The sequence below is a fragment of the Panthera tigris genome, chromosome B2 (genome assembly GCF_018350195.1).
Source record: "Panthera tigris isolate Pti1 chromosome B2, P.tigris_Pti1_mat1.1, whole genome shotgun sequence".
In the NCBI taxonomy this organism is placed as follows: domain Eukaryota; kingdom Metazoa; phylum Chordata; class Mammalia; order Carnivora; family Felidae; genus Panthera; species Panthera tigris.
In genome coordinates, this window is record NC_056664.1 from 140,584,605 (window position 1) to 140,610,961 (window position 26,357).

A 26,357-nucleotide genomic window follows, 5' to 3' on the forward strand; every position below is an offset into this window, starting at 1 on the left:
TACAGTGTCGTGACAATTGGGAAATGTATTACAAGTAATTTGTTACTAACATGGACATTCTGAAGACTGGGTATGATTGACTTTTTAGATGTTAGAATGGCTTCAAGATTATGTCTCTTATAATGTTATTCTCACTCACACTGCAATAGTTGTTTGAAGGGCCATATAGCCAGTAAGCCAGGAGAGAAACATGGGATATGGCTGTACATTTACCATGCATGTTTTGGCAGGGAAAAAAACAACATGAAGATTTTTGGTCTAATGCGTGGTGTGCTGAAAAACTCCTTAAAAGCCCAAGAGATGTACCCAATTAGAGAAAACCCTTACCCTTAAGAATAGTATCTATTCTTAAAAAAATAAGCAGTTGTTGGAATTAAAAGCTCCAAGTTGTATAATATCTTTGCCACTGACTAGCTCATTTGGTTTCAGCTGCCTCTTGCGGGACTCCGGTGCTGGAGGTAGAACGATGAAAGCGTTATAGGACCAACAGTCATTTTGAAGAAGCTGGAAATTCAGCTCCTTCATAACACAGAATAAGACAATAACTGTTACTTGAACAGTAATAATAATGGCTGCCGTATGAGATTACCTATGTGTCAGGCACTCTACCAAGCATCAGGCTATTATTTAGTCTTTACAATTCTTTGTGGCAGAAATGAGCATCGCCACTTTACATATGAGAAACCAGAAGTCAGAGAGGTTAACCCATCCATGGTGACATGCTTTCTAAGTACAACTGACTGAATGATGTCCAGGGCTCTTTCACCATAGCCACTGATTCTGTGACCTGGAAAGACTTGGTACCTCTATAACCTCTAATCACATACCAGCTTTAACTAAAAATGACTCTAAAAGCACATGTACCTCTTACAATGGCTACCATTTTATTTAGAATGGTATGGCAGATTATTATTAATGTTCACTGATAGCCAGTAGTCATGTACTTCCAGATACAGGGGGCTATACTTCTCCACCCTCTTTAAGTTAGGTACCCACATGACTAGTTCTGACAAAAGAAATGTGCATCACTTCCAGGTTGAAGCATTTAACTGCAGGTGTTTCCAGGCCATTCTTACCTTTCCATAGAAATCATGGAAACCTGGGTTACTATGGCGGTGCCTTAAGATCAAAGCAATCTGAGGTACAAAGCCACCTGGGGAGGACGGCTCCCCTAGAGATTCAAGTAAACCCACAGTGGATTTAATGAGAGAAATAAACCTTGAGCCACACATTTGGAGACTGTTTTTCACTGTAGTAAACCCAGCCTACTCTGACTTGACATAGTAAAGAGAATTACAAAATAGACCTAAGGTGTGCTCTGATCCCCTTCAAAATTACATTAATCTTGGCTGAAACATGGCTGAATAAAAACTCAAGGGCTGGACAAAGGGGAAGAAGAACTCTGTGCAGTTAAGCTTAAAAAGCTCTTAGAATCGTCTGGAACCAAACCAACATTCTTCCCACTTTCAGAGCTCAGCACATCAATTAGTCCCATTACATGACACTGCTTCCTGGGTAGTCAGAACATTTCTAGATGTTTCCAATAAAATAGTATGGGAGCTCTGATCAGTATGGTAAAGGGTCATTTTTGGGGGTGGATTGCTGTCCTGTCTACCTGGTAAAATTCAACTAAGCAGGACCGGTTTTATTTAGAGAGGAGATGCTGGTACCTTTCCATTTTAATTAGCTTGGCTTATGTCCATATGGATCCTGAAATATGTTTGAACGTACCATATTATTTATTTAATACTCAATTGCATCAAGAAGGCTAACACAAATTTGAAAATCGTTCTCATTTTCTACGTTATTAGTACATCATTTAGGTAGAGGTCAGACAAGCGTCTTCACTTTCTCCTAAACCCTCACTGTATCAGATGCAGAAAGTCTAGAATCTATAGTAAAGTCAATTGATTTAGGAATAAAAAGTGAATGTGTAACTTTCTGAGAAATACAATCCCTGAAGCACTCATTAAAATAGCCAATTTTTATGACAGTGATTAACAACAGGGCACAATACAAAAGCAAAAGCTTTGTTAATGTGAAGTAAACCGAGCAAGAGGGATGCCCTCAGAGCATCTCAGGGCCACTCTGCTGATGAGACCTGGCCTAACAAGAACAACTCGTAACACGCTTCCCGGTTTAATGTGCAAACAGGTCAGGTTCTCAGAGGCAGTTCTAAAATAATTTCAGAGGCTTTATTTTTAGCGGCGACAAAATTTAGGAATGTCTCTCTGACAAATAAATGACAGTAACACTTGCCACCTCTGTCAGGTCTCTTTCTAAAAGCTCTTTTCTATCTTTTTACACTTCATACTTTATATTGCATTAAACGCTTTCATAACTGCTACCACCCAGATCACTACTATTTTCCTATTTTAACCTAACGTTTCTGCTTCACTGCCGTCCATACACGAGCATGTGTGTACATGTGCACCCCCTTCTCCCAACACACAGGCCCTACTCGCAGCTCTCATTTTATAATGCCTTTTTTTAAGGCCCACCTGAAAGGTTGTCACAGGGGCATGAAGGCAGCTGATGGCTCCTTTACAGTACTTCTGTCTGTATGTATATTTATTTTTACATTGTAGAGAAAGTCACAACTTCTTAAAAACAGTATATAAATGAACACAGTAGGTGTAAGCCAGCCAGAATGAAAAAATTAACATGTACTTAATGAAAATTATCATTTCTGTAACACAATAAACACCTATATCCTTTATCCTTTTGGACCAAATAGCAACTCTCTCTCTAAATATATATGGCAAGTACTGGCACATCAGTGGTACAAAAACACCTTTGATGCAGTCACTTAGGAATTGTGTAGGGAAAAAAAAATCATCCTGACATCTGTATGCTAAATAAAAAAGCTGGGGAATAAACAGATGAGTCACTGTACTTCCTTTCCTATTTCCAACTTCTAGCAATTTCAAGTTTATTAAAAAATTTGACATATACAACCCCACACCTACTATCTCTTCAGTAACTTCTGAAAGATAGTTTCAAACAACTTTAAAGCTCAAGCTCCTTCTGAATTTCCCACAGTGTTTCCGCACTCTTCTTCAGACGGGCCTGTTCTTCAGGGGTCAGCGTCACCTTTACAAGGTCTGCAATACCACTCTCTCCCAAGACACATGGAACACTGAGGAATACTTCTTTGTTTATCCCATACAGACCCTTAATTATGGTGGAAACTGGATGCACTCTTCTAAGATTCCTCAAAATGCTTTCCGTTAAATCAGCTACAGATAAGCCAATGGCCCAATTAGTATAACCTTTCATTTTAATAATCTCATAGGCACTGGCAATTACATCTTTGTGGACATTTTTCCACTTCTCGGTATCTTTATCAGTTCCTATATCTGAATTCAAATCCTTCAGAGGGACACCAGCGATGTTCACTCCACTCCACACAGGGACACTGGAATCTCCATGCTCTCCAAGGACCCACCCATGACAGCTTTCAGAGTGAATACCAAGCTTTTGCCCAATCAAGAAACGGAAACGGGCAGTGTCCAGGTTACAACCACTTCCAATAACACGGTTTTGGGGAAATCCACTCAATTTCCAGGCCACGTAAGTTAATATATCTACTGGATTGGAAACAACAATCAGTTTGCAGCGAGGGCTATACTGGATAATATTGGAAATCATTAACTTAAAGATGGCCACGTTGCGCTGGACTAAATTAAGCCGTGTTTCTCCTTTTTCCTGGCGTGCACCTGCTGTGATGATCACAAGGCTGGAGTTTGCAGTGACAGGGTAATCTTTGCTGGAGGCAATAGTCGGCATTTTCACGAACGGACTGCCATGTTGCAGATCCATGGTCTCACCCTTCAGTTTGTCTTCATCAACATCCACAAGGGCAAGTTCATCGGTCAAACCCTTTAACAGGATGCTGATAGCACAGGCCATGCCAACCGATCCGGTTCCTATAATGGAGACTTTGTTGTGATGAACGGCCTCCTCGGAGGTGAAATTCTTGATAAGCTCACACTTGATGGTCGCCATCCTGGACACGAGGGTGACGGGCCAGGCGACCGGAAGGGGGATGCCTGACGGCTGGCGGGGACACAGCGCCCCCCTCGGGCACAGGAAATTCACTCTCGCAGCCTCCACTCTCCGGCCGGCCCGCAGGACTCCCACAGACCAGTTCATGGCTACTCACTCACGAGGTGGAGGGAGAGAAAGGAAGAAAACTGCAGACAAGCTCTGTGACCTGAGGGCACAGAGCAGGTGACCGTTAGACACCTCCTGCACCTGCTACTGCGGCGGCTCGAGGCCTTGGCGGTTGGAAGGCACCGCTCCCCCACCCCCCACCCCCCCGGTCCACTACTGCGACTGCGCGCGGTAGTGGCAGTTGGATGGCACCGCATCCCCTCCAACTACTTCGGCTGTGCGTGGCCGCGGCGTCAGAGGGCCCCGCAGCCCACTACCGCAGCTGTGCTAGTGGGCAGGCTCGCGTGGCATCTCAAGGGCCTCCAGAGTGGTACTTTGCATGTCTGCTCAGGCTGGGGTGGTAAAAGGGGTTCTCTGGCAAATTAATTCTGTAGATTGTTTTACACACATGAATTCTCTTCCATTTCTAACTTGTATAATGGGCCAACCCAGATCCCCGGGATTACGGATTTTCTATTTTTGCTACAGATGCCAAGTAGAAATAATTCCAGTAGGTACAGATAAAAATAGGGTTAGATTTTCTGAACTGTATCCCTGCCGGAAAGAATACGGTACGTGTGCTCTGTCTCCAAACGGCCGCCTTCACCATTTTTCTGCGTCTATAGGAGAAGCGGGGCTCCTGTTTTAAGTTGTATCCAATTGGAGAATTTTCTATTTGGAGAGGTTCCACTGCCTTCATACCAGTCACGACCATGATCCACAACTTGGGGGGGGAAGTCACAGCGCTGGCAAAAAGGGGAAGGGGCCGACTGTGAGCTAGTCCAACAGTAGAAACTCAAAGGGAGATGCCGTTACCACTTTCTCATGCCAAAGGAAACCGTGTGATTCACAGTCCTGATTAAAAATTTCTCAGGTAGAAAGGTGGGGATGTAGCCTTCTATTCAAATGAAGATCTATGTTAAAGGTCTTTAAACTGGCAAATTTTGACCAATGCACAGATCAGATTATTGATTAAAGCAGTAAAATAAATATCAGTATATCTTGCTTTCCACTGCATTTCTCTGGCCAGTCTTCTGAACTTCCTTTGAAGTTTCTAAGGAGATAGCAACTTTACATCTGATGAAGTATAAATATATACCCTAATAAACCCAGTAAGCTACGAAAGTCAAATAAAAATAATGGCACTTTCTCCCCACTTATAAAACAACTCTGACCATGTAATAATTCCTCAAACTTCTCTCCTTTTAAGAGCAATATGCTCTTGGGGCGCTCAGTCGGTTAAGCATTCGACTTCGGCTCAGGTCAGAGCCTGGAGCCTGTTTCGGATTCTGTGTCTCCCTCTCTCTCGGCCCCTCCCCCACCCATGCTCTGTCTCTCTCTGTCTCTCAAAAATAAATAAATGTTAAAAAAAAAAAAAAAAAAGCAATATGCTCTTCTCTAATAGGGCTCTTGGCACACACAGCCCCCTCCCAGTCAGAAAAAAAGAGATTTCGGTTTCAGAACACCAAATCTCCACAAAATGAATATTCTATATTCAGGACTTAGAAATCTATATTCTTTTGTCACCGCAGTGCAGTCCAGGAAGAGAGGAACAATGAGCAAAGCAGTTGGTGAGGGGTGGGAAAGTGTGGCAATTAGTGGGGTTCCTGCAACCCTGTTTCGGTGGGACTCGGCACTCTAGCAGGGACCAGACATACTGTTTAGATGGCACAGGGTCACAAGCTCCATGATATACACAAAGCGGTGACAGCATCACAAACACGAGTTCTCTCCACACTGGTAGTCAGTTTTATGGTAGCCATTTGCCAAATTGACAACTGCAATTTTAAAAACAATCATCTTTATTTAATGGTGGCTAACATCACAGAGGGATCCTTTTAAAAGACCAACTTTTGACAGCTGTAGTTTCTTCTATCCCAGGCAGAATGGAAATATGTAAACCTGCTGCCTGGTCCCACCTTCTTCCTAGAATGATTCCTTTGACCAGTCAAGTCATTTTCCAAGATAAGTGTTCTTGAGGATGAGATTCAAGCACATAACAACTCTTAGCTAGATGACTTCTTTCTATAGTAATTTTCTTTCTAGAGTTTGAACCTCTTCAGAAAGAAAATCTCTGACAGCTGCCTCTTCAGCTTTTCCCCTTAGCCACAACTAAATCAATTTTGAGAAAATAACACTCTCCAAAGTAAAAATACCTCAAACAAAGCAGCTTTTTATTTACGGTAAGTCTTGAGCTAAGAAGGGAAGAACTGAGAAAGACAAAGACATGTACATGACCTCCACAGCCGATTTAGGTCTACTCAAAGATGTGCGAAGTCAGATACAGCCAGACAAGTCCCTAATGACCTGTCTGAGGTGGTTCCTTATTCCTTTCGAATGGAAAACCTAACTCAAATGATCTATTCAAAAGGCAGTATAATATTATTGCTGATGGGAGGAGGATGCTTGATTACATCACCTAGGAAGGAGGAAGCAGGAAATAAAAGATGACCAACAAGTCTCTGGACCACAAATTGTTCCAACTAAGCCATTCTATTCCACCTGTCTGGACTCTCATCCCCAGCTCTCTGGCCCTTTTTCTATCTAGGAGTCTGGTCCAAATATTCCATCCTCTCAGTCTTGTACAATCCACCCCCCCCCCCCCAAGCAGAACTGACTTTTATTTTTTATTTTTATTTTTTTTAGAACTGACTTTTAAAAATCCTACGCCACCAGTGTCTTTTGTACCTTCCTCCATCATAGGATTTCTCACACACAATTAAGTGTAATTACATATGAATTTGTCACTCCAAAGGGATCACCTTTTATTTATAGCATATCACTATCCTCAAGAACACAGCTTGGTAAGCGAATTGAGTAAATATTCATGGTAGAAAAAAGAAGGAGTATAGGAGTGCCTGGCTGGCTCAGTCAATAGAGCATACGACTCTTGATCTAAGGTTGTGAGTTCAAACCTACGCTGGACATAGAGATTACTTTAAACAAATAAAAATCTTGAAAAGAAAAAAAAGAATGAATATAGAACCGAGTGAAGTAAGGCTAAAGGTGAGAGAAACAGAAAGGCATGGCTGGAGAATCCACCTAGTACCAGAGTTCTAAATGAAGGGGTAGGTAAAATGTATAGATGCCTGTTTGGGGTTTCTTAGCAAGGCTGATGTATAAATTTTAGACAAAGCTATGGATAGGCTAAAAGATTTCTTAACTGTTTCCAAAGCCAAAGCCAATACCTCCCTTTACCAAGTTAGAACACACAAAAAAATAAAAAATAAAAAATAAATAGTAATAATAAAAGAAATTCTACAGTGCTAGAAACACAGTAAAATAAATATGCAATGGCAGAAAGAATATTTTCATTCTTTAAACAAATATTTTGTTCTTTGGAAAGCTTTTAAAAAGTAACCACTGCATAAAACCCTTGATTTGAAAAAAAAGAAAAAAGAAAAAAAGAAGTCGCAATGAAAGAAGTGTTAATTAATATTATAAGCTATAAACTCACCAGCAAGCAAGTAGAGCATTATATAAACACAATTATTTTAAAAGTCTTCTTTGTGATTTAAAAATCATAAAATGCAAATTGTAGTTTTAAAACAAATTAGTGGGCTATGATTCTATTGCTCATGTACTAAAATCTATACAACTCTGTAATCCTTGTGTGGGGGTGTTTAGAAATACCAGCACCTTATGTAGTTTCCTTTGTCAGCAATACGGGGAATGTTGGGGAGGGACAAAAGCAGGGCCACAAAGCTTTGTTCCTGATAGAACAAAGGTAGACTGTCACTGCAAAACAACATTGGGATCAACTTCCATTTATGGTATTCAAATATCATAACAGGAATTGGCAAATTCATCTAATAAAGAACCCAAATCTCACTTCTGTTCTTTAAAGACATCATCTAGGGTATCTGGGTGCTTCAGTTGGTTGAGAGGCCAACTTTTGATTTCAGCTCAGGTCATGATTCCAGGGTTGTGGGATCAAGCCTCGTGCTGGGCTCTACACTGAGGGAGGAGCCTGCTTGAGATATTCTCTCTCTTTCTGTCCCCTCCCCTGCTCATGCACCCTCATACGAACGTACGTACGTACATACATACATAAAAATAGGGGTGCCTGGGTGGCTCAGTTGGTTAAGCATGTGACTTTGGCTCAGGTCATGATCTCATGGTTCATGGGTTTGACCCTTGGCTCAGGCTCTGCGTTGACGGCACGGAGCCTGCTTGGGATTCTCTTCCCCCCCCACCCCCCCCCCCCGCCCTTCCCCTGCTCCTGTTCTCTCTTTCTCAAAAATAAAACATTAAAAAAATAAAAATAAAGATAAAGATATCATCTACACACAATCTTTGATGCACTTAAAAGAGCTACATGTATTAATAATTCAAAAGGAAAAAAGGAAATATTTTAATGTAGGACAAAACATGAAAACAAGGCAATTAAAATTCACTGGTATGTGTTTAAACATCCCAAATTGTAGCTAAAAACTGACAAAATTTAATTTTATGGCTATAGGCTCTAACTGAATAGGTGTGGTTTTATTAATTCACTCCAAGTATTCTCTGTGATTGGATTCATATAAATAATACCACAGTCCTGGATAACAGTTCTATTATCAAAAAACAAACAAACAAACAAAACCGATATGAAGAATGTTTGTATATGGAAGTTATCTTCAATTTAGGTACAAACTTAAATTTACCTAATGGTAGAAGTTACCTTTATAATTTCAAAACTGCCCAAATGGATGAACTCCCTGTTGTGAAGTTTAAAGATTAGTTTGCCTCAAGACTCCAATCAGGCAAAGACCAGAGCCAGCATGGGGAACAGTAGGAAGAGCGAGGGGTGTTCAGCGGGGAGATCAGCAAGGACAGGGCTCAGAGGCCAGGAAGAACAAGGTCTCTCGGCCTGGCTCGAGCTCTGGGCGTAACAGAGAGAAGGGGCCACTCTCAACCGCAGCACTAGTCACATGGGCACCAGATCGCTCTGTGGGGCCTGCCGGCGCAGCGCTGGGTGGGGAACCGCATCCCTGGCCTCCAACCACTAGCTGCCAGTAGCTCCCCCAGTTAGGACAACCAAAAATGTCTCCAGATACTGTCAAATATCTTTCCTCGGCAGGGAGGGGAAGACAAAACTGCCCCCATTAAGAACCAACGGGTTAAAGAAGAAGTAGGGGCCAGATCACGGAGGGGCCAAACCATCTCAGGGAACGTGGATTTTATTCTCAAGGGAACAGCGAGCCACTGACATGGCAGAAACTGTGTGCCAGAGGGGGCACCCTCTGTGCCAGGCACTGTTACAGGTGCTGAGAGTACAACAGTGAACAAATCAAATGAGGTCTCTATTCTCAAAATTGACATTCTTTTCGTGAGGACAGATGAAACAAGAAAATGGTCAATAGAACTTCCTTTTGCAATCGTGCTGTGAAGAGAAGAAAACAGGATGCTGTCAGAGGCGAACTGAGAGGCTACTGTATTTCGGACCAGATGGTCTGGGGAAGCTTCTCTGAGGAGGTGAAATAAATTTGGGCTGAAACTCTAAATGTCACGCCAGAGCGGCGGAGCGCAGACCTGGGGAGGGAGGGTCCTGGCGCGGCTGGAGGAAGGGGCCCAAGGGGAGAGGCTGGTGTCGCGCAGCGCGTGGGGGCGGTGACCGCGTGGGGGCGGTGACCGTGGCGGTTCCGGAGGAGCCGGGAGCAGGGGGCAGGGCGCGACCGCCGACCTCTTCAGTGGGAGCCGCTGCAGGGATTTTCAGAGGAGTGACGCGATCCGACTTAGACCTCCGAGTATCCCCAGCTGCCAGCCGCTGCGCGGAGGAGACGGGGCGGGGGCGGGGGGGGGGCAGGGAAGGAGAGGCCGGGAAACTTCCAGGGCGCTGGGCAAAAGGCCAGTGCAGGTGGGGCCACGAGAGGAGCCAGGCTGTGTCTCGCAGCACCGCTAACAAGCAGAACTGGCCCACGGATGAGACGAAGGGGATAAAGGGAAATGAGAGAACCCACGATGAGTCTCTGCCAGGGTTTGGTTGGAACAGCCGGGGGTGGGGGGTGGGGGTGGGGGTGGGGGTGGAGAGGGACTGGCCGAAGTGGGAAAGACAGACGGAGGGGGCGTCGGAGGCGCGGGAACCCCGAGTGGTTGAGCCACGGTCGCGGACGTGCCTCTCGGACCCACGACCGACGATGCACAACATGCAGCTGTGAGGCAAATCTGGCAACAGATTGTATGGTTGTTTGAAAATGCCGAGGACGAGGTGAGCGGAGCGAGGGACCGAGGACGGAAAGAGAACAGATGGGTCCAAGTGGGAAGCCACTGGATGTTCCCACGTTTGCGGGTCTGCCACGGAGGAGCCAGAACAGGAGACGTGCAAAGATATCTGGCCAGGGAGGTCGAAGGGGTCTCGGAAGCAAAGAGTGTTTTGCGGAGGACAGAATGCTCAGTTGTGTCAAATGTCGCTGAGAGTCAACTAACAGAATGATAAAGACCTGGGTGTGGCAACAAGGAGGGCACTGGTGACCCTACCCAGCAGTTTCCCTCAGGACTGAGGCGAGAAAGGGGAGGAAGTACAGACGGTGACCATGGCAACTGTCAGAAATCTTTTCCTTCCTTTCCTTCCCAACTCTTCCTTTCTTTCCTCTTTCCTTCCCTTCCGTCTCTTTCCTTCTTCCTTTCATTTTAGAGACAAAGCATGCACCTGAGCAGGGGAGAGGGGCAGAGGGAGACACAGAATCTTAAGTAGGCTCCACACTCAGTGCAGAGGCAAATGCCAGGCTCGATCCCATGACGCTGAGATCAGGACCTGAGCTGAAATCAAGAGCAGGTCGCTCAACTGACTGAGCCACCCAGGCGCCCTGCGAAAGATCTTTTCTATGAAGGGAAGCAGACGAATGGGCTGGCAGCTGGAGAAAGATGAGGAATGTCAGAGAGAATTTATAGAGGCGGGAGAAACTGGAACATGTCTGTACACGCTGCAGCAGAGGGGAAACCAATAGCTAAGGCTGAGGATAATTCCGGAAGCAAGATCCTCTGGCAGATGGTAGGGGTCAGCCCTTGGTAGCGGCATGGCCACCTTGTCCATGGTGACATGAACAAGGCAGAGTGAGTGGTACAGATGCAGGGAGAAGTTTGGGGAAGATGAAGGCCATGGCCTTCTTGCAAAGTGTGGAGAAAGGACTATTGAGAGGCCGGGCGGGAGGCAGGGTGAATGGAGATTAGTCGTGACCATCTTGAGGCAGGGCGACACCCCGACTACAGTGGCTGTGGGGGTGTGGGAGAAGCAAGGCTTGGTGACTGTTTAGATACAGGGGTGACAAAGAGTGTGGTCATGAACAGAATCTAGCTTTTCTCTCTGGGCAGCTCTGTGGATGATGGAGCCATTCCCCCGAGTGATGCAGGAGGAGGGGATGGGGTGAGGGGTGGTGAATGACCATGCAGGTGGGGACACGTGTGATGCCTGCAGGCCATCCAGTCGAGCGGGTCCACGAGCAAGGAGCTCAGGGGTCGACTCAAGATGCAGACCTGGCAACCTTCTGCACGTGGATGAAGCCACCAGAGTGGATGGAGCCTGCAAAGGAGAAAATTCAAGGGCAAAGCAAGGAACTAGCATCTAATGTGTAAAATAAGGCAGCAGCATTTCAGAAGTAGATGGGATAGTGGGAAATAAAAAGTAAGAGCCAAACTAGGATTGAGAAAAATTACAAAACGAATAAAGAACTATAGAAGCCCAGCATTCGTTCGCACAAGAGGCAAACTGATGTATCGGAGTCATCAAAAAATAGTGAGATTATGTTCAGCACAATTTACATTGTGGAAAGATACACAGCACATTTAAAAAAAGATTTCTTCTTAAAATTGTTAGAAATATTTCAGTCAGAAAAATTCAACTGGAGAGACCACTTCATTGTCTGATATACCGGTAAATGATTAATAATATATATAAATATACCAACATACACATATAAATTTTTTCATGGAGTCTTAGAGATTTCTAAGTGACCAAGAATAGGTACCTTTCGTAACAAAGGTAGACACATGCTATCAGGTCTTCACTCCACAAGCCTTATTTAGAGAGATCTGCTCACGTGAGTCCAATTTTCTGTGCTCAGTAGAAGAAATAAGGACAAAGAAAAGGAAAACCCGAGTGAAATCAAGGATACTTTTCCTCTGGTGGAGTAAGGCTGGGAACATTCCTGAGGTGATTAAGCCTGATTTGTGTCAGGCTTTGGAACAAGAAGGCTTTCATGGCAGACCTGATCTTTTCTAGTAATGGTTGCACATTCCTATATTATAAAATGCTTGGGGCCCTGTTTTACTTATAAAAGGAAAACGTGGGTTTTTAGAAGAGGTATATTGGCAATATGCCAAAAAAAGCTGATTTTTTTTTTTTTTTCCACCCCCTTGGCTTAGGCAAAAAAAAAAAAAAAAAAAAAACAACCCAAAACCAAAAAAAGACACTAGCTGTTATCTCCCATTTTAGACCGAGCAAGTCCCTGTGATTCGGTCTCTGTCACCAAATTGCTCCTCCACATCACACTGAGTGCCTCTTACCACCGGATGCCAAGCCCATTAGAGCTGCAGTGAATGGGAAAGAAGGGTTACGGAGATGTTCTTGTCACCTCAGACCTAGATTTAAGTGATGCACAGTGCCACTTCCAATTAATTTGAAAATGATTCCGGGAATATATTCCTCAATGCTTATGCCATTTGAAGGCCCTGAGCCTGACAGACGGAACTATCTGTGCAAGATCACGATGACTCTGTGTTCCGGGTGTTCTAGTAAGTACTATCAGGAAGTTGACGTGAGGCTGGGTCAGCTGACATTATGGTAATCAGAATAAGGAAGTGAAGTCCGCTTCCTGGGGACAGAAGCCGGTGGCTCTGAAATTAGATTAGGCCAGGACGCAGAAGGGACATATTTCAGTCACTTTTCAGATTTGCCCTGCAGATTCCTCAGAAGTGGCTACCATTAAACAATTTGCCAAGAGACGGATTTGTTTTTAATCTTTGACCAAACCAATGAGAAGTACAAAGCACAGTCTATTTTCTTCTTAGATATCTTAGAAGTTAAAAACTTCTAAGCTTTTCCATAGTTTTATTTACATATGCAGTTCTAGCATTCACAATGTTGCTTCATTTGAAATGAGTAACTTAAAAACGGTGTAGGCATAAAAATATTTAATATAAGATATAGCAGATGTTGAAATTAGCAAAAAGTCAAAAGAAAGAGATTTGACTGTAATTAGCAAAAGCCCTTAAAGCTGGTCACAAGGACATTAAGAAATGAGCCTAAATATTAACATAAAAAGTATACTTAGCAGCAGCTACAAAAAAGAGCTGGAGAAAATACATTTTATTAGAATGAATCCAATATTGTCCTAGAGGAAGGAGATAATCTTACTTCCCTTAAAGAATCTTTCTTAGAATAGCAAAGTTGAATGCCAATTTTTAGAGAAATATTTAAAATGTGTTTTATTTACATATTTTACTTTTTGTTTTCAAGGAAAAGGAAGCCTGGCTCTTGAGAAAGAACCAACCTATTATCAGCAGATGAGGAAGCAACACTGGGGCTGGAGAGATATGTTAAAACTCCAATCACAGGTTATTTGCATAAAAGCCTTTATAGCGACAGGGACTTCAAAGAGATGCAGTAAAGAAAGAAAGAGATTATTTCCCGTCTACCAGATTGGCAAACATTTCAAAGTAATAGAAGCCACTAATGGCAAGGGTGCTAGGAAACCTGTATGCATTGTCAATATCTTCTAAATGTATAAACTGAGCACTTAGCAATAGGTATCAAAAACATTTTAAAAATGCACTTGGATTTAACAATAACATCATCTGTGTTTAGGACAAATTTCCTGACCAAGAAAAGTACAAAAAGATGCATGCCTGCAGAGGTTCACTATGGTGTTTAAACAGTGAAAAATTACAATCTAAATGCTATTGGCAGGAGACTGATTAAGTAATTATAATATAATGGAGCACCATGTAGCCATTAAAAATGATGGAGATTTATAGACTCTACTGTGCAAAGATGTTCTTGTGGCTATTCAGTGAAAAAGGTTCCAGAATAGTACAGTAAAACAACATTTATATATAATTATATGAATATGTTTATAGAAAGTCTGAAGGGATGTTTTTATTTTAGTAAGTGATTACAACTCAGTGAGATTTCTGGTGAGTTTTGTTTCCTCTTTTGTACTTTTCTACAGTTTTTTTTTTACAATGAGTACATAATTTTACAAAAAAACAAAGCCGTCTTTGTTTTAAGATAGGTCCTAAACATGTTTTTCTTTAAGCAATATAGGGACGCCTGGGTGGCTCAGTCGATTAAGTGACTTCGGGTCAGGTCAGGATCTCATGGTTCATGAGTCCAAGCCCTGCATCAGGCTCTGTGCTGACAGTTCAGAGCCTGAAGCCTGCTTCTGATTCTGTGTCTCCCTCTCTCTCTGCCCCTCCCCTGCTTGCATTCTGTTTCTGTCTCTGAAAAATAAATAAATATTAAAAAAAATTTTAAATAAGTAATATATGTAAGGGGTGCTTAGGTGGCCCAGTCGGTTAAGCGTCTGACTTCAGCTCAGGTCATGATATCGCAGTTCGTGAGTTCGAGCCCTGCGTCAGGCTCTGTGCTGATGAAGATGCAGAGTCTGCTTGGGATTCTCTCTCTTTCCCTTGTTCTCTGTCCCTCCCCCACTTGAGCTCACATACTCTCTCTCTCTCTCAAAATAAATAAATAAACTTAAAAAAATAAGCAATATATGTAAATAAAAACAGTATCCCATGGTAAAAAAAACAAACAAAACTAAAAGTTCCCTTTATTTACAAGTAAATTTTTAAATTTAAATTTCTGGACAATTTAAAGTATTTCACAATAACTAAAAATGTTTTCATTCATGGCTTTATTACTGTTGAGGTTTTAGCTCCTCTGAGGGCAACAAGTGTAAATTATCCCTAAATTTCTAACTACACCAGGTATCATGAATATAGTAAATACAAGGCACAGTAAATGTTAGCAACGGTGATTCTGATCGGCACTCTAAGACAACTTCACCTCCAACAAATGTTGAACACGAGTCCATAGGCATAAAAAAAAGGCCTAACGCTCCCGGTCATATCAATTAGGAATTATTTATGCATCCAACATTTTTCCTTCCTTCCTTTTCCTTCTAAGGGGAGGAAAAAAAAGGCAAAATGTCTAACCATAAGTATGCTCAACCTTTTCAGAAATCCTTTCAAGTATCAATACTTAAAAAGAAAAGGTAGAAAAGTTAAGTCTTTGTGCTTAAGTTAACATGTAAATAATTGTAAATGGCATGTTTTTTTCTTTTGATAACTGGAGAATTACTATTTGGTATCCCTAGAAATCCTTATTTACTTACTGACAAGCTTTTATTTCAACTATTCTCTAAACCTAAAATATCTGCCCCTAATAAAAACAATCTAATCAGACCTCCACGGTGTGAACTTGGCCCGAACACGGCAGTCTCCCAGGATCGTTTGCGTAGCTGCATCAGGGGACCACAAACTCATGGTAAATGCTCATTCTCTTCACAATTAAGTTACTGTGATAAAATTAATGCTGCCTCAGTCATAATCAGATGATAAAATACTGTAATTTAAAGTAATTGATGAATTCATACTGAGCAATCGGGCCTTGCTTGCTGGCCCACAACACTGCTCAGCAGGCTGGAACTGGTGAGCTGATCCCAGGCGGAAGGTGAACTGGTTCCTCCACGAAGGCAGGGAGGGTCCCCTCTTACATCCTGAGCACACTTACCCTGCTTCAGTATGCTGACAACAAGATAGCCTCCACTAGCTCTCCTTTATTTGAATCTCTAATTAAATGATACACCATCGTGCAAAATACAAATTCATATCCGATGTTTTGTACATGTTCTATGTGAAATGAAATTCCATAATAATTATGAATACACAAAGAGTAAATCCAAAATACTTCTAAGAAACTGAAGACCTTAGCTTCGAGCATTTCAACGTGTTCTCTTTTAGGCCAGCAGATGTAGCTGTGAATTAAAACAGGGAATGTAAACTGCTCTCCTTCAGCCATTAGATGGCACCCTTTTTTTTTTTTTTAAACTGGGTTTATATTGGGAATTTAATACAGTCCAGGGTAGCTACCAACAATTATTTGACACTGGAATTGATTTTGATTTACCTGAATTTATCTAGAATGGTCATATCAACTATTTATTGAGTGCACACACTTGGGCCATTTCTGTTCAGCATTTTCTAAGATTGTTTTTAGTCAGAGAAAGATGACATTTCCAAATGTGAGGCAGTAAATAGTGATAAAAGTTCCACACTGGACTCAGGGCAACCACACAATTCTCTAGATGCAGAACTGAAATATACCATATTGCTTTCCACAAGCTTCAGAGTGGGTCATATAATAAGAATTTGCTTAGAGAGTCTTAAAAACTAAGTCTTCCATAATAACGGTCTACTGGGGAGTCCTGTCTTGGCACAGTGCCTGGATCAGGGTAGGCCCACAAATGTCTTTTGAATGAACAAATTAACAAACACTACTGCTATTAAAAGGTGTGCTCTTGAAAAGCTGTCAGTGAATCATTTTTCTGGGAGACTTCTCAGATGTGGAGATCAAACTGATATTCCTAATGAACTACAGGTAGGGAAAGAGTAGATTTATATTCCCACTTTTTAGTTAAAGACATGAATATATAAAAAGATTCCAAGTATCATTGTATTCAGTAGTGCCAATCAGAAAATAATTTTTCTTGCTCAACTATTTTATCTAGGCAATAATCCTCCTATTGGTGCCATAAAACAAAGAAGCTCACATTCTAGAAGCTAGAATAGCACCATAAAGCCCATAAAGCCCAAGTTCTTGAGCATTTAACTTAACTTAAATAACTTAGTTTTGTTGGTCTATGGAAATTTGGATTGATTTATTATGACTCTTCTAATTTAAAGACTATTCATATTTTCAAATATCTTAAAACTTTATTACTCAGTTTATGACCTACATTACTAAGTTCTGGAAACATCACCAATCATTTCCATGAAGTCAATATAAAGTGCTAACAGACGATCATTTTTATAGAAACTAAAAGCTTAATTATTTCATGCCCCCAAGTAGATTTCTTACATAGTTGAAGGGGTTTTGTGAACTCCTAGGCAGCTGTGCTTCATTTTTAGCATAAATTAATAAAAATAACATCTAGCACTATTGTTTCAAAAGGGTTCTATTGTGAAAATACACATTTAAGAAACACAGAGAAGTAAAATAAAAATTCACCCCCACACCTATATTTCACCCACATTATTTCTTTTTAAAAAAATGTTTTTAATGTATATTTATTTTTGAGGGAGTGCAAGTTGAGAGGCAGAGAGAGATGGGGACAGGGGATGTGAAGCAGGCTCTGCACTGTCTTGGCAGACCCTGATACGAAGCTCGAACTCACGAATAGCGAGGTCATGACCTGAGCCAAAGTCAGAGGTTTAACGGACCAAGCCACCCAGGCACCCCAAAAACTTCAAATTTCTGCCAGACGTATTTTCTCTGTTTTTTCCACTTGTTTTCAATAATTGCTCTCATATTATATATACATATGAATACTGTTTTACCATTATATCCTAAAGACTTTTCTACTGAAGATGAAGGCTAAAAGGAGGTCTTCCTTTTTATGAGAAAATGGCCGGTCCTATACCAGACTGATGTTAATTACAATGTTGGGAGATGAGACCCACATTGAAGATACCCAGTAAAACCTGTCAAGTTACTAAGAATGTGTGGGTGTGGATCACATCATAATCAAAACCAAATTAACCACCTCCTTCCCCTCATCCCGGCCCCTTCCAGCTACTCCTTGATTTCCCATCTTAGCTAAGGGAGGTAACATTGGGGGAAAAAAAAATCTAGGTTTTAAAGACTATCAGACTTGGATCCAAATCTTGACTCTGTCAATTATAAGCTGTGTGATCTTGGAAAAATGACTTAACCTCTCTGAGTCCCAATTTCCTCGTTTATAAAATGGGGGATATTAATACCTGCTTCATAATTATTGTGAAGATTAAGTAATCTGCTAGGTCTAAAATGTCTGGCACAATATCTGCAATGGAAGAAGAGATTTTACATTGGTCAAAAGCAAAACTGAGGACACAACAAAAAAACATCAAAAATCTTCAATCATGGGGAGGTTGGTGGGGGCTAAATGGGTGATGGGCATTAAGGAGGGCACTCGTTCTGATGAGCACTGGGTGTTACATATAAGTGATGAATCGCTAAATTCCACTCCTGAAACCACTAGTACACTATATGTTAACTAACTTGAATTTAAATTAAATCTTAGAAAAAAAAATCTTCAGTCACGGCTCTTCTAACTTTTCCAAGTAAACCTGACTTTATTGTCATAAACAGTTACTAGCCAGCAAAGTGACTTTAAAAATAAGTGTCAGACTAGGAGAAAAGCAACATCTATTCGTCAGAATACTCTGAGTGAAAAGTACAATAATGCTGATGTTTAGTTATGATTAAACCAAATGTGAAAAATATAATAATGTTTTTAATAATAATAATACCTATCATTCCCCCTCCCTTGCAATTTCCCCCTCTACTGAATCACTCCCATCAGCACGCACACATGCTGTTAATTCTCCCAACTTAAAAAACAAACAAACAAACAAAAACCCTCTCTTGATCTCAGGCCCCTTCTAGCTATGACCCCATTTCTTTCTTTCTCGTTATGGCAGAACTCAAGATGTGCTTATATGTACTGCCTCCAATCTCTCTCCTCCGTTCTTTTTTGTACCACCCCACTGAAGTTTTACCCACCAAGGACTGCCACACTGCTCACTTGGCAAACTAACAGTGTCATCTCACACGACTTATCCCCAGTGTACACCTTCTTCACCCGTGTCCAAGTCACCATTCTCCCGGTTCTCCCTGGTTTTGCTCTTTGGTAGAGAGGACTCCTTTGCTAATTTCCTCCATATTCCCTAGCGTCTACACCTTGGGAGTGCCCAAGAGCTCCTTCCTCCGACCTCTTTTCTCCCTGCGTTCACTGCCTTGGTGAACTCACCCGATCTCCTGCCTTTATTTATTTATTTTTTTAACGTTTATTTATTTTTGAGACAGAGAGAGACAGAGCATGAGCGGGGGAGGGTCAGAGAGAGAGGGAGACACAGAATCCGAAGCAGGCTCCAGGCTCTGAGCCGTCAGCACAGAGCCCGACGCGGGGCTCGAACTCACATACCGCGAGATCGTGACCTGAGCCGAAGTCGGACGCTTAACCGACTGAGCCACCCAGGCGCCCCATCTCCTGCCTTTAAATACTACCTTTAAATATCGAAGAGTCTCAAGTTTACATCTTCACCTCGTACCTCTCCTCTGTGTTCGAAACTTCTACATCTAACTGCTTGCTTGACTCTCCACTTAGCCATCTAATAGGCACTTCAAACTCACAGGCCACGGACTGAGCTCCTGACATTATCCCCAAGCACCTGCTCCTCTCACACTGGTCCTCGTCCATCTTCCAGCTGCTCAGGCCAAAAGCCTTGGAGATCCCTGAAGTCATTTTTTTCCCTCACCGCTCACATCCGATGTATAACAAATCCTTGCTGACTCTACTTTCAAAATATACCTAGAACCTCTTTTCGTCAACTCCACTGCTGCCACCCATTCCAAACCACCATCGATTCTCACCTGTCACAAAGAGCCTGGTCCACAGAACTTCCTACCAGTAGTTTAAAAAAAAAGCCAATCATTCCTAATATATAGCTTTTTAGCTTGGGGTATAGGTTACACACACAGTTCTTGAAAATCAGGCAGATTTAGACCACAGAAAGTAGAATAAACATTCCAGATATCAATTATAGGATCGTAGTTACTTACACTGTGTACTCCTAAAGCTTTCCAGACTGCGAAGCTGATCACACCAACCCCACACCACGCATAAAGTGAGCCCCAACCCAAGGCTCGCAAGGCAAGGATAGACCCGCTCTCCGGTAAGGCAGCCGTGGCCATACTTCCCTGCGATGAAGACAGAAAGGAAAAAATCATCAGTTCAGAAAGAGTAATTATTTGGGGAGTGTTTGAAATTCTTGACTCTCTGAATTCTATCATAATATTGGGAAGCTGGACCAACCCAAGTTCAAATACCAGCTTTGCTACTTAATAACTGCAGGACTTAGGTCACAACTTCTCTGACAGATATTTGAATATGCAAGGAATTACCAGGAGCTTTGCTAGATACTGAAGAGAAAAAAGTAAATAGAGTAACTTCTTTCTGATTAAAGATTTCAATCAATGGGGGGGAGGACACAGACTCATAAAATTATGATCTAAATGTAATGTGCAACAGAACTATACATGGTCCCTGAGGAGGGCACCTAGTCTATTGCTGCAGTTAGAGGAAGTTTTAAGGAGGGGTTCCTGAAAGAGCTAAATCTAAATCATTGCAAAGACTTTTAAATATATATGCAAAATACGGGCACACGGTAGAAATTTAGATTATGGCAGCTATTAATGAGAAATGAGAAAATAAACAATGACTCTCTTCTTGGGTTTCAAGGTATAATATTAAGGTAAAAATCTATAATCATAATAATAGAACAACCTTCAGACTATCAGCATACAAATGTGACTAGAGATGAGTAAGAACGCAACACACCTTCAAAAGGGAATAACCACCCCATCACTGAAGGCACTGATTGCTGGGTTTTCCCCCCAAAACTTCTTTGCTATTTTTACTATAATTCTTCCAGAAAAACCCTATAACATTCTGTCAAGATTCCTCCAAGTCCATTAGAATGTCATCAAACTGATTGGCTAATGTGATGAGATAGAAAATTTACGTTGTCTTCTTCTAAAAATGTATTTCCATTTGCTCCAGACTTTCTTTTTTATAATAATTTTCTTTATATTGCTCAACCTGTTGAATAAAGGATTTTAGCACAGGTGTTGTGACTGTGAATGTTACTGGTAGCACATAGAAACGCTTGGTTTATCTGGATCTCCATGCCTTGACCCAGTAGATACTCAATATTTGCTGACTTACCACTTTTTTGTAGATATGAGACCCAACCAGATTTTTCAAGAGATTTTTCTTTAGCCATTTTCTATGATAAAACAACTCTCTTATCCCTTTTCTCATGATGCTATAGTTTCAGAGCGTTTTTCTGGATACTACACAGCTCATATAAATTCACTAACTTCTAATTGGCCTGAATTTTCATCCAGAAGCAGCATCATTAACCAAATATTATTAAACCAAGGTCAATTTAGGTGCCTAAGTTTTATTTTAGAAAACTTAAAAGTTCCTTATTTCCCTGGGAAGGACAGAAATTATATATGTATTACATATGTACATGTATTTTTTTTTAAGCCACCTTAGCTTATACCTTTCTCTGTTGATTCAACAAAGGACAAAGAAAAATGCTCATTCATCACTTACTACTGCCTTTCAACTCCAAGTTTTCTAGCATGGGACTCAGCTAAGACAATGAAATTAAGACTTTAAAGAAATGATGATCATCCTCCTGAAATAATAGCAGTGTAGGCAGTCCCCAACTAAAAGCTGGTCATTTTCAAGTTCTGAGTTGCAATCTGAATCTGTATTATAAATAATAGCTACATTCCGGGCAGAAGATTAGTTAAATAAAAAGTGGCTACAAATAATTTCTTCTCCAAAAATAGTCAAAGATGGAGACATCGCCATGGTGAGCAAGCTGTTTAATCCATGTGTGCCACAGTTTAATGGGGTCAATACAGTAACGGTACCTCACAGGGTTGAGATGGGGGTTAAGTGAACCCAACCCTTACAGTAGCAGCTAGCACATGGTAAGCATCAAATGTTAGGTATCATTATCACTATTAATGTCAGAGAAAACTGCCACGCAGGGACTCTGAAGTACACTGCCTGAGTGGTATCCTTAAATGTGTGCTTGCTCAGTGTAAGTGTATTAACTGCTTCAGAACCTCTGAGCTCCTTTACAAACCTTTACCTCTCAGAGTCTGGATCAATGGTAATACTCTAATTCAAATGCTTCCCCAGAGGGGAGGTGGAGCTGTACACAACATATTTAACATCAAGGCCAGTGGTTCTCAAACTTTCTGGTTTCAGGATCCATTTATGCTTGGATCCCAAAGATTTCTGATTATGTGGATTACATCTATTAATATTTAATATATTAGAAATTAAAACTAAGAAATTCTTAAGTTTTATATATTACTTCATTTAAAAATAAAGCCAATATAGATTAATGTAAACCTATTTAATATAAACAACTATCTTACGGAAGAATTTAGTGCAAGGAGGCAATGTTTTACATTTTTCTTAAGCTTTTAGAAATCTGGCTTAATAAAAGACAGATGAATTTTCATAAATGCTTCTGTATTCAATCTGTTGCAATATGTTTTTCAAGTATCTGAATAAAATCCAGCCTTACAGAGGTATGTGGTTAGAAAAGGGACAAGTATTTTTTTTTAATGTTTGTTTGTTTGTTTTGAGCAGGGGAGGGGCAGAGAGAGAGAGAGAGAGAGAGAGAGAGAGAGAACACCCCAAGCAGGCTGCAGGCTGTCAGCTCAGAGCCCGACGCAGGGCTTGATCTCAGGAACTGTGAGATCATGACCTAAGCTGAGATCAAGACTCTGAGGCTTAACCGACTAAGCCACCCAGGTGCCCCAGGGACGAGTATTTCAATAGCCTTTCTTTTCTGATGCTACACCCAAACTTCACAGATAGTTGCACTTTGGAATCTGAAGTCACGCTGATGAATTTTTCTACTTTGCTACATTAAAATCCATTAGTCTATTCTGTACTTCAAATGGGCCTTTCATCCATGCATTATGATCGTTCAGAAAATATTGATTAACCAAGTTATGCAGATCTCCCCAATGTTGACACCTCTTATTAAATATTTAAAATTTCACATCATTAATATTACCACCAATCTCACCAGAAAAGCCTTTAAGTACTGAGCACCTATCAAGATCAGAATGGCAGATACAAGTTTCCTAAAATCTACTTTTCACTTGCAAGCTCGAAGTTTACCACTGGCAACAAACACCAACAGTGCTTGCCTGAAGAGACACAGGCTCATTTTGTTCATTTTGAAGGAAATGTCTGCCAAATACCCACTTCTGAGTAACTATAGTGTGTCAGTTGCTCTTTCAAACGAAAATGATATTACATGGGAAAAAAAAGCAGCTAGTTCAGCATGCAACTTAATCACACAATTGCTTTTCCTGGAGAAACACATCTTTCTTTGGTATAAAGCAGAAGTGCTTTACGCCTACCGCCCATTCCTTCACATGGAATATTACAGAGGTACATTCAAGGGTTAAGATTTAATAAAATTAATATTTTTACTGCTTTAACAAGGGCAGTCTTATGCAATTATGGCTTTTTTTTTTAAACTACAGGTGCATCGTAATTAAAGACACAGTGACTGCTAGTAGTTTGGAGCCACTGCCTTGATTACACCAAGGCACCAGCAGCTTTACCCCCAACTGCTTCCATACCATTAGTACAAATGTCTGAGTTATTATGAAAACAGTTTTGATGTTACAGATCTCCCAAAGAGTTTCTATGGACCGCAGCTTGAAGTGGAAAGAGAATTCGACTGGTTTATGATTTTCACGTAACACTGCTCTTCAAGTTGTAATTATACAGTTAACTGTGTAAATACTTGTTTAATATGTCTCCTGCACCAGATGCTAGCTTCCTGAAGGGCAGATATTTTGCTCATCTCTGTATCTCCAGCTCCTAACAAGCACAATGCCTGACACATAAAAGATCCCCAAGTTAACACTTGTTGAAGCAATAAAGTAATGGATAAATACACCATATGGGATGGAGAGGGCAGAGACAGGACAACACACGCCAACAAGTAACAACTCAACGTAAAGAAAAATCCTCACCAACTGGGGAAATGAGGTAGATATGTCCACATGAGTGATTACTCAATCTTGCTCATGGAGTAAGAATTTTCTGCCATAAGTAGGTTATGGTCTTTCAACCAAAACTTATTGAGCACCTGTGTGTCAGGCCCTTTTCTGGGGAGCAGGGCTGCTGCAGTGCACACGCATGTGTGGTCTCTGGGTTCAAGAAGCTGACCTATGTTTTTCATTGATGACAAGACGCACTTTACTTCAACAATTTAACATTTTTGAAACAGAAATGCCTCTGGTGCCTGGCTGGCTCAGTCAGTAGAACATGTGAGTCTTGATCTTAGGGTCATGAGTTCAAGCCCCACGTTGGGTGTAAAGTTTACTTTAAAAAATAAAACGAAATGCCTCTGGCGATCAGTATTATGTCAAGAGTTAATAATGGCATTACTTTTTTTTTTCTTAGTGGCACATAAAATACTGGAGCCTCTAACAACTCATAGGGAATTACCCAGATTTAGTCTCCTTCTGCTAAAATTTAAGAAAGCACATAATTAAATACATCTTTTTAAATGGATATAGGGGTGCCTGGGTGGCTCAGTTGGTTAAGCCTTGGACTTCGGTTCAGGTCTTGATCTCCTGATTTGTGAGTTTGAGCCCCACACCAGGCTCTGTGCTGACAGCTCGGAGCCTGGAGTTGGCTTCAGATTCTCTGTCTCCCTCTCTCTCTGCCCCTTCCCTGCTTTGCTCTTGCTCTCTCAAAAATAAACATGAAAAAAACTTTAATGAAAATAAAGACCACTAATTTGTACACTTCTTGAATCTATAGGTGGACACAGGTTTACTTCTTAAAACAATATGAAAGGCCACCAACATTTTTTTCACTTCCCCTGTGCACACTGGCTACCAGCTATCTGTAAGCAGTAACACTGCTATTAATGGATTTCCTTGTCACAAACCTTATTGAACCATTCAGGGCTTTTCTTTTTAGCCAATGATAATGTTGTAACAAATCCGGCTACCATTCCTGCTGCAGCAACAGTACCAAGGAAAACTCCACCTGCCAAGAGTTTTGGGGGTAGGGCATGGAGGGTGAGAGGGATTAAAGGGAGGAAAAAAAAAACACCTTAAGTTAAGAGGACATACACAAATAAGTTTCAGACCTTTTTTTTTTTTTTTCTTTGTTTTTTTAAGAGAGAGATTATGAACAGGCTCTGTGCTCAGTGTACCCAAGGAGGGGCTGGATCTCACTACCCTGGGATCATGACCTAAGCTGAAACCAAAAGTTGGTGGCTTAACCCACTGAGCCACCCAGGCACTCCTTTAAAATACATTTTAGGCGCTCCTTTAAATTACATTTTAGAGGTGCCTGGGTGACTCAGTGGGTTCAGCCTGGGACCTGATTTTGGCTCAGGTCATGATCCCAAGGTCCTGGGATTGGGACCCACAATAGGCTCTGAATTAAGCCTGGAGTCTGCTTAAGATTCTCTCTCTCCTTCTGCCACTGTCCCCCGCTGGTGCACTCTCTCTTTAAAATTATTATAATAATTTTAAAAACTATAAAAAATAAATTACATTTTAAGTCCCTTCTGAAATTTGAGAAACGCTAACTAGGCAGCTCTTGCAAAACATAAACAATAGCAATGTGAAACCTCTGGTGCTTGCGGTCATCCTGAGGTATCCGTTCCCAAGTGGTGAGAATCGTCGCAGGGTCCCTTACCCTCTTCACCCGGATGGTGCCATGAAGTTTTTCTCCGGGGGGGCGGGGGGGGGGGGGACGAGATAGTGGGAGTTCGAAAGGGGGCGGCACGAGAGAAACTGCAGAGTGATGGGGGAAATGCAGCACACACGACATCTCGAGGGACCAGCCCCAAGCCCAGGGGAGATTCCAATGGGCACGACCCCTGATCCCCGTCCCCACCGGCTAAACTCAGCGGCAGCCCAAGGGAAGGTCTCCCAGGGCCGGGTGTGTGTGGAAATGGAGGCTTCGGCGCAGGCCCAGGGTGAGCTCGCCCGGGCACCAGCACCTCACCACACCACACCACACCTTTAATCAGGAAAAGCCGATCGTCTGTAGATTCCGGAGCCTCCAGAGAGGACGGCTGCCCAGCCCCAGCACCCGCCGCCTCCATGTTTCTAGGCCTCCGCAATTGCGTCCGACGCCAACTGAGTCCGGGTGGAAACGAGAGTGAGGCGGAGGACAAAGGTTCCGCTACCTCCTCTCCCTGTGCGTTCTGAATACTGGTCCGGGGAATGGCGGCTCACCCCAAACCCTCTCTCTTCCCCCGCCGACGGGCGAGAACAACACGGTGGCTGCCCGTGGTGACCCCACCCCAGCCCCGAGGGTGGTGTCCTCCCAGGCCGACTCCAGGTTGGATCATTTGCCTGCTCCAAAGTG

At 41.9% G+C, this 26,357-nt stretch overlaps 2 protein-coding genes across 5 annotated transcripts in view; both read right to left on the bottom strand.

Annotated features, from left to right (window-relative positions):
- TMEM242 (transmembrane protein 242) overlaps positions 1–26,357 on the bottom strand; it is a 39,922-nt gene extending 13,565 nt beyond the window's left edge. For 2 of the 4 annotated variants that reach the window (XR_006217972.1, XM_042987390.1), the window contains exons 1-3: positions 26,007–26,347; positions 24,919–25,019; positions 19,964–20,101 (exon numbers count right to left, since the gene is read on the bottom strand). Coding sequence is in view for 3 of the 4 variants with exons in the window: in XM_042987390.1 (XP_042843324.1) it covers positions 19,964–20,101; positions 24,919–25,019; positions 26,007–26,091 (324 nt within the window). In the remaining variant the exon portion in view is untranslated. Of the gene's footprint in view, positions 1–16,082; positions 16,116–17,535; positions 18,183–19,963; positions 20,102–24,918; positions 25,020–26,006 lie in introns of those variants that run through there. The other 2 variants (XM_042987392.1, XM_042987391.1) reach the window with 2 other exon arrangements.
- LOC102957287 (L-lactate dehydrogenase A-like 6A) lies at positions 969–26,088 on the bottom strand. Its single transcript, XM_042987389.1, has 3 exons — positions 26,007–26,088; positions 19,964–20,101; positions 969–4,216 (listed from the first exon to the last, which is right to left on the bottom strand). Exon 3 carries the CDS (start codon positions 4,153–4,155, stop codon positions 3,010–3,012), a length of 1,146 nt encoding a protein of 381 aa, XP_042843323.1. The 5' UTR covers positions 4,156–4,216; positions 19,964–20,101; positions 26,007–26,088; the 3' UTR covers positions 969–3,009.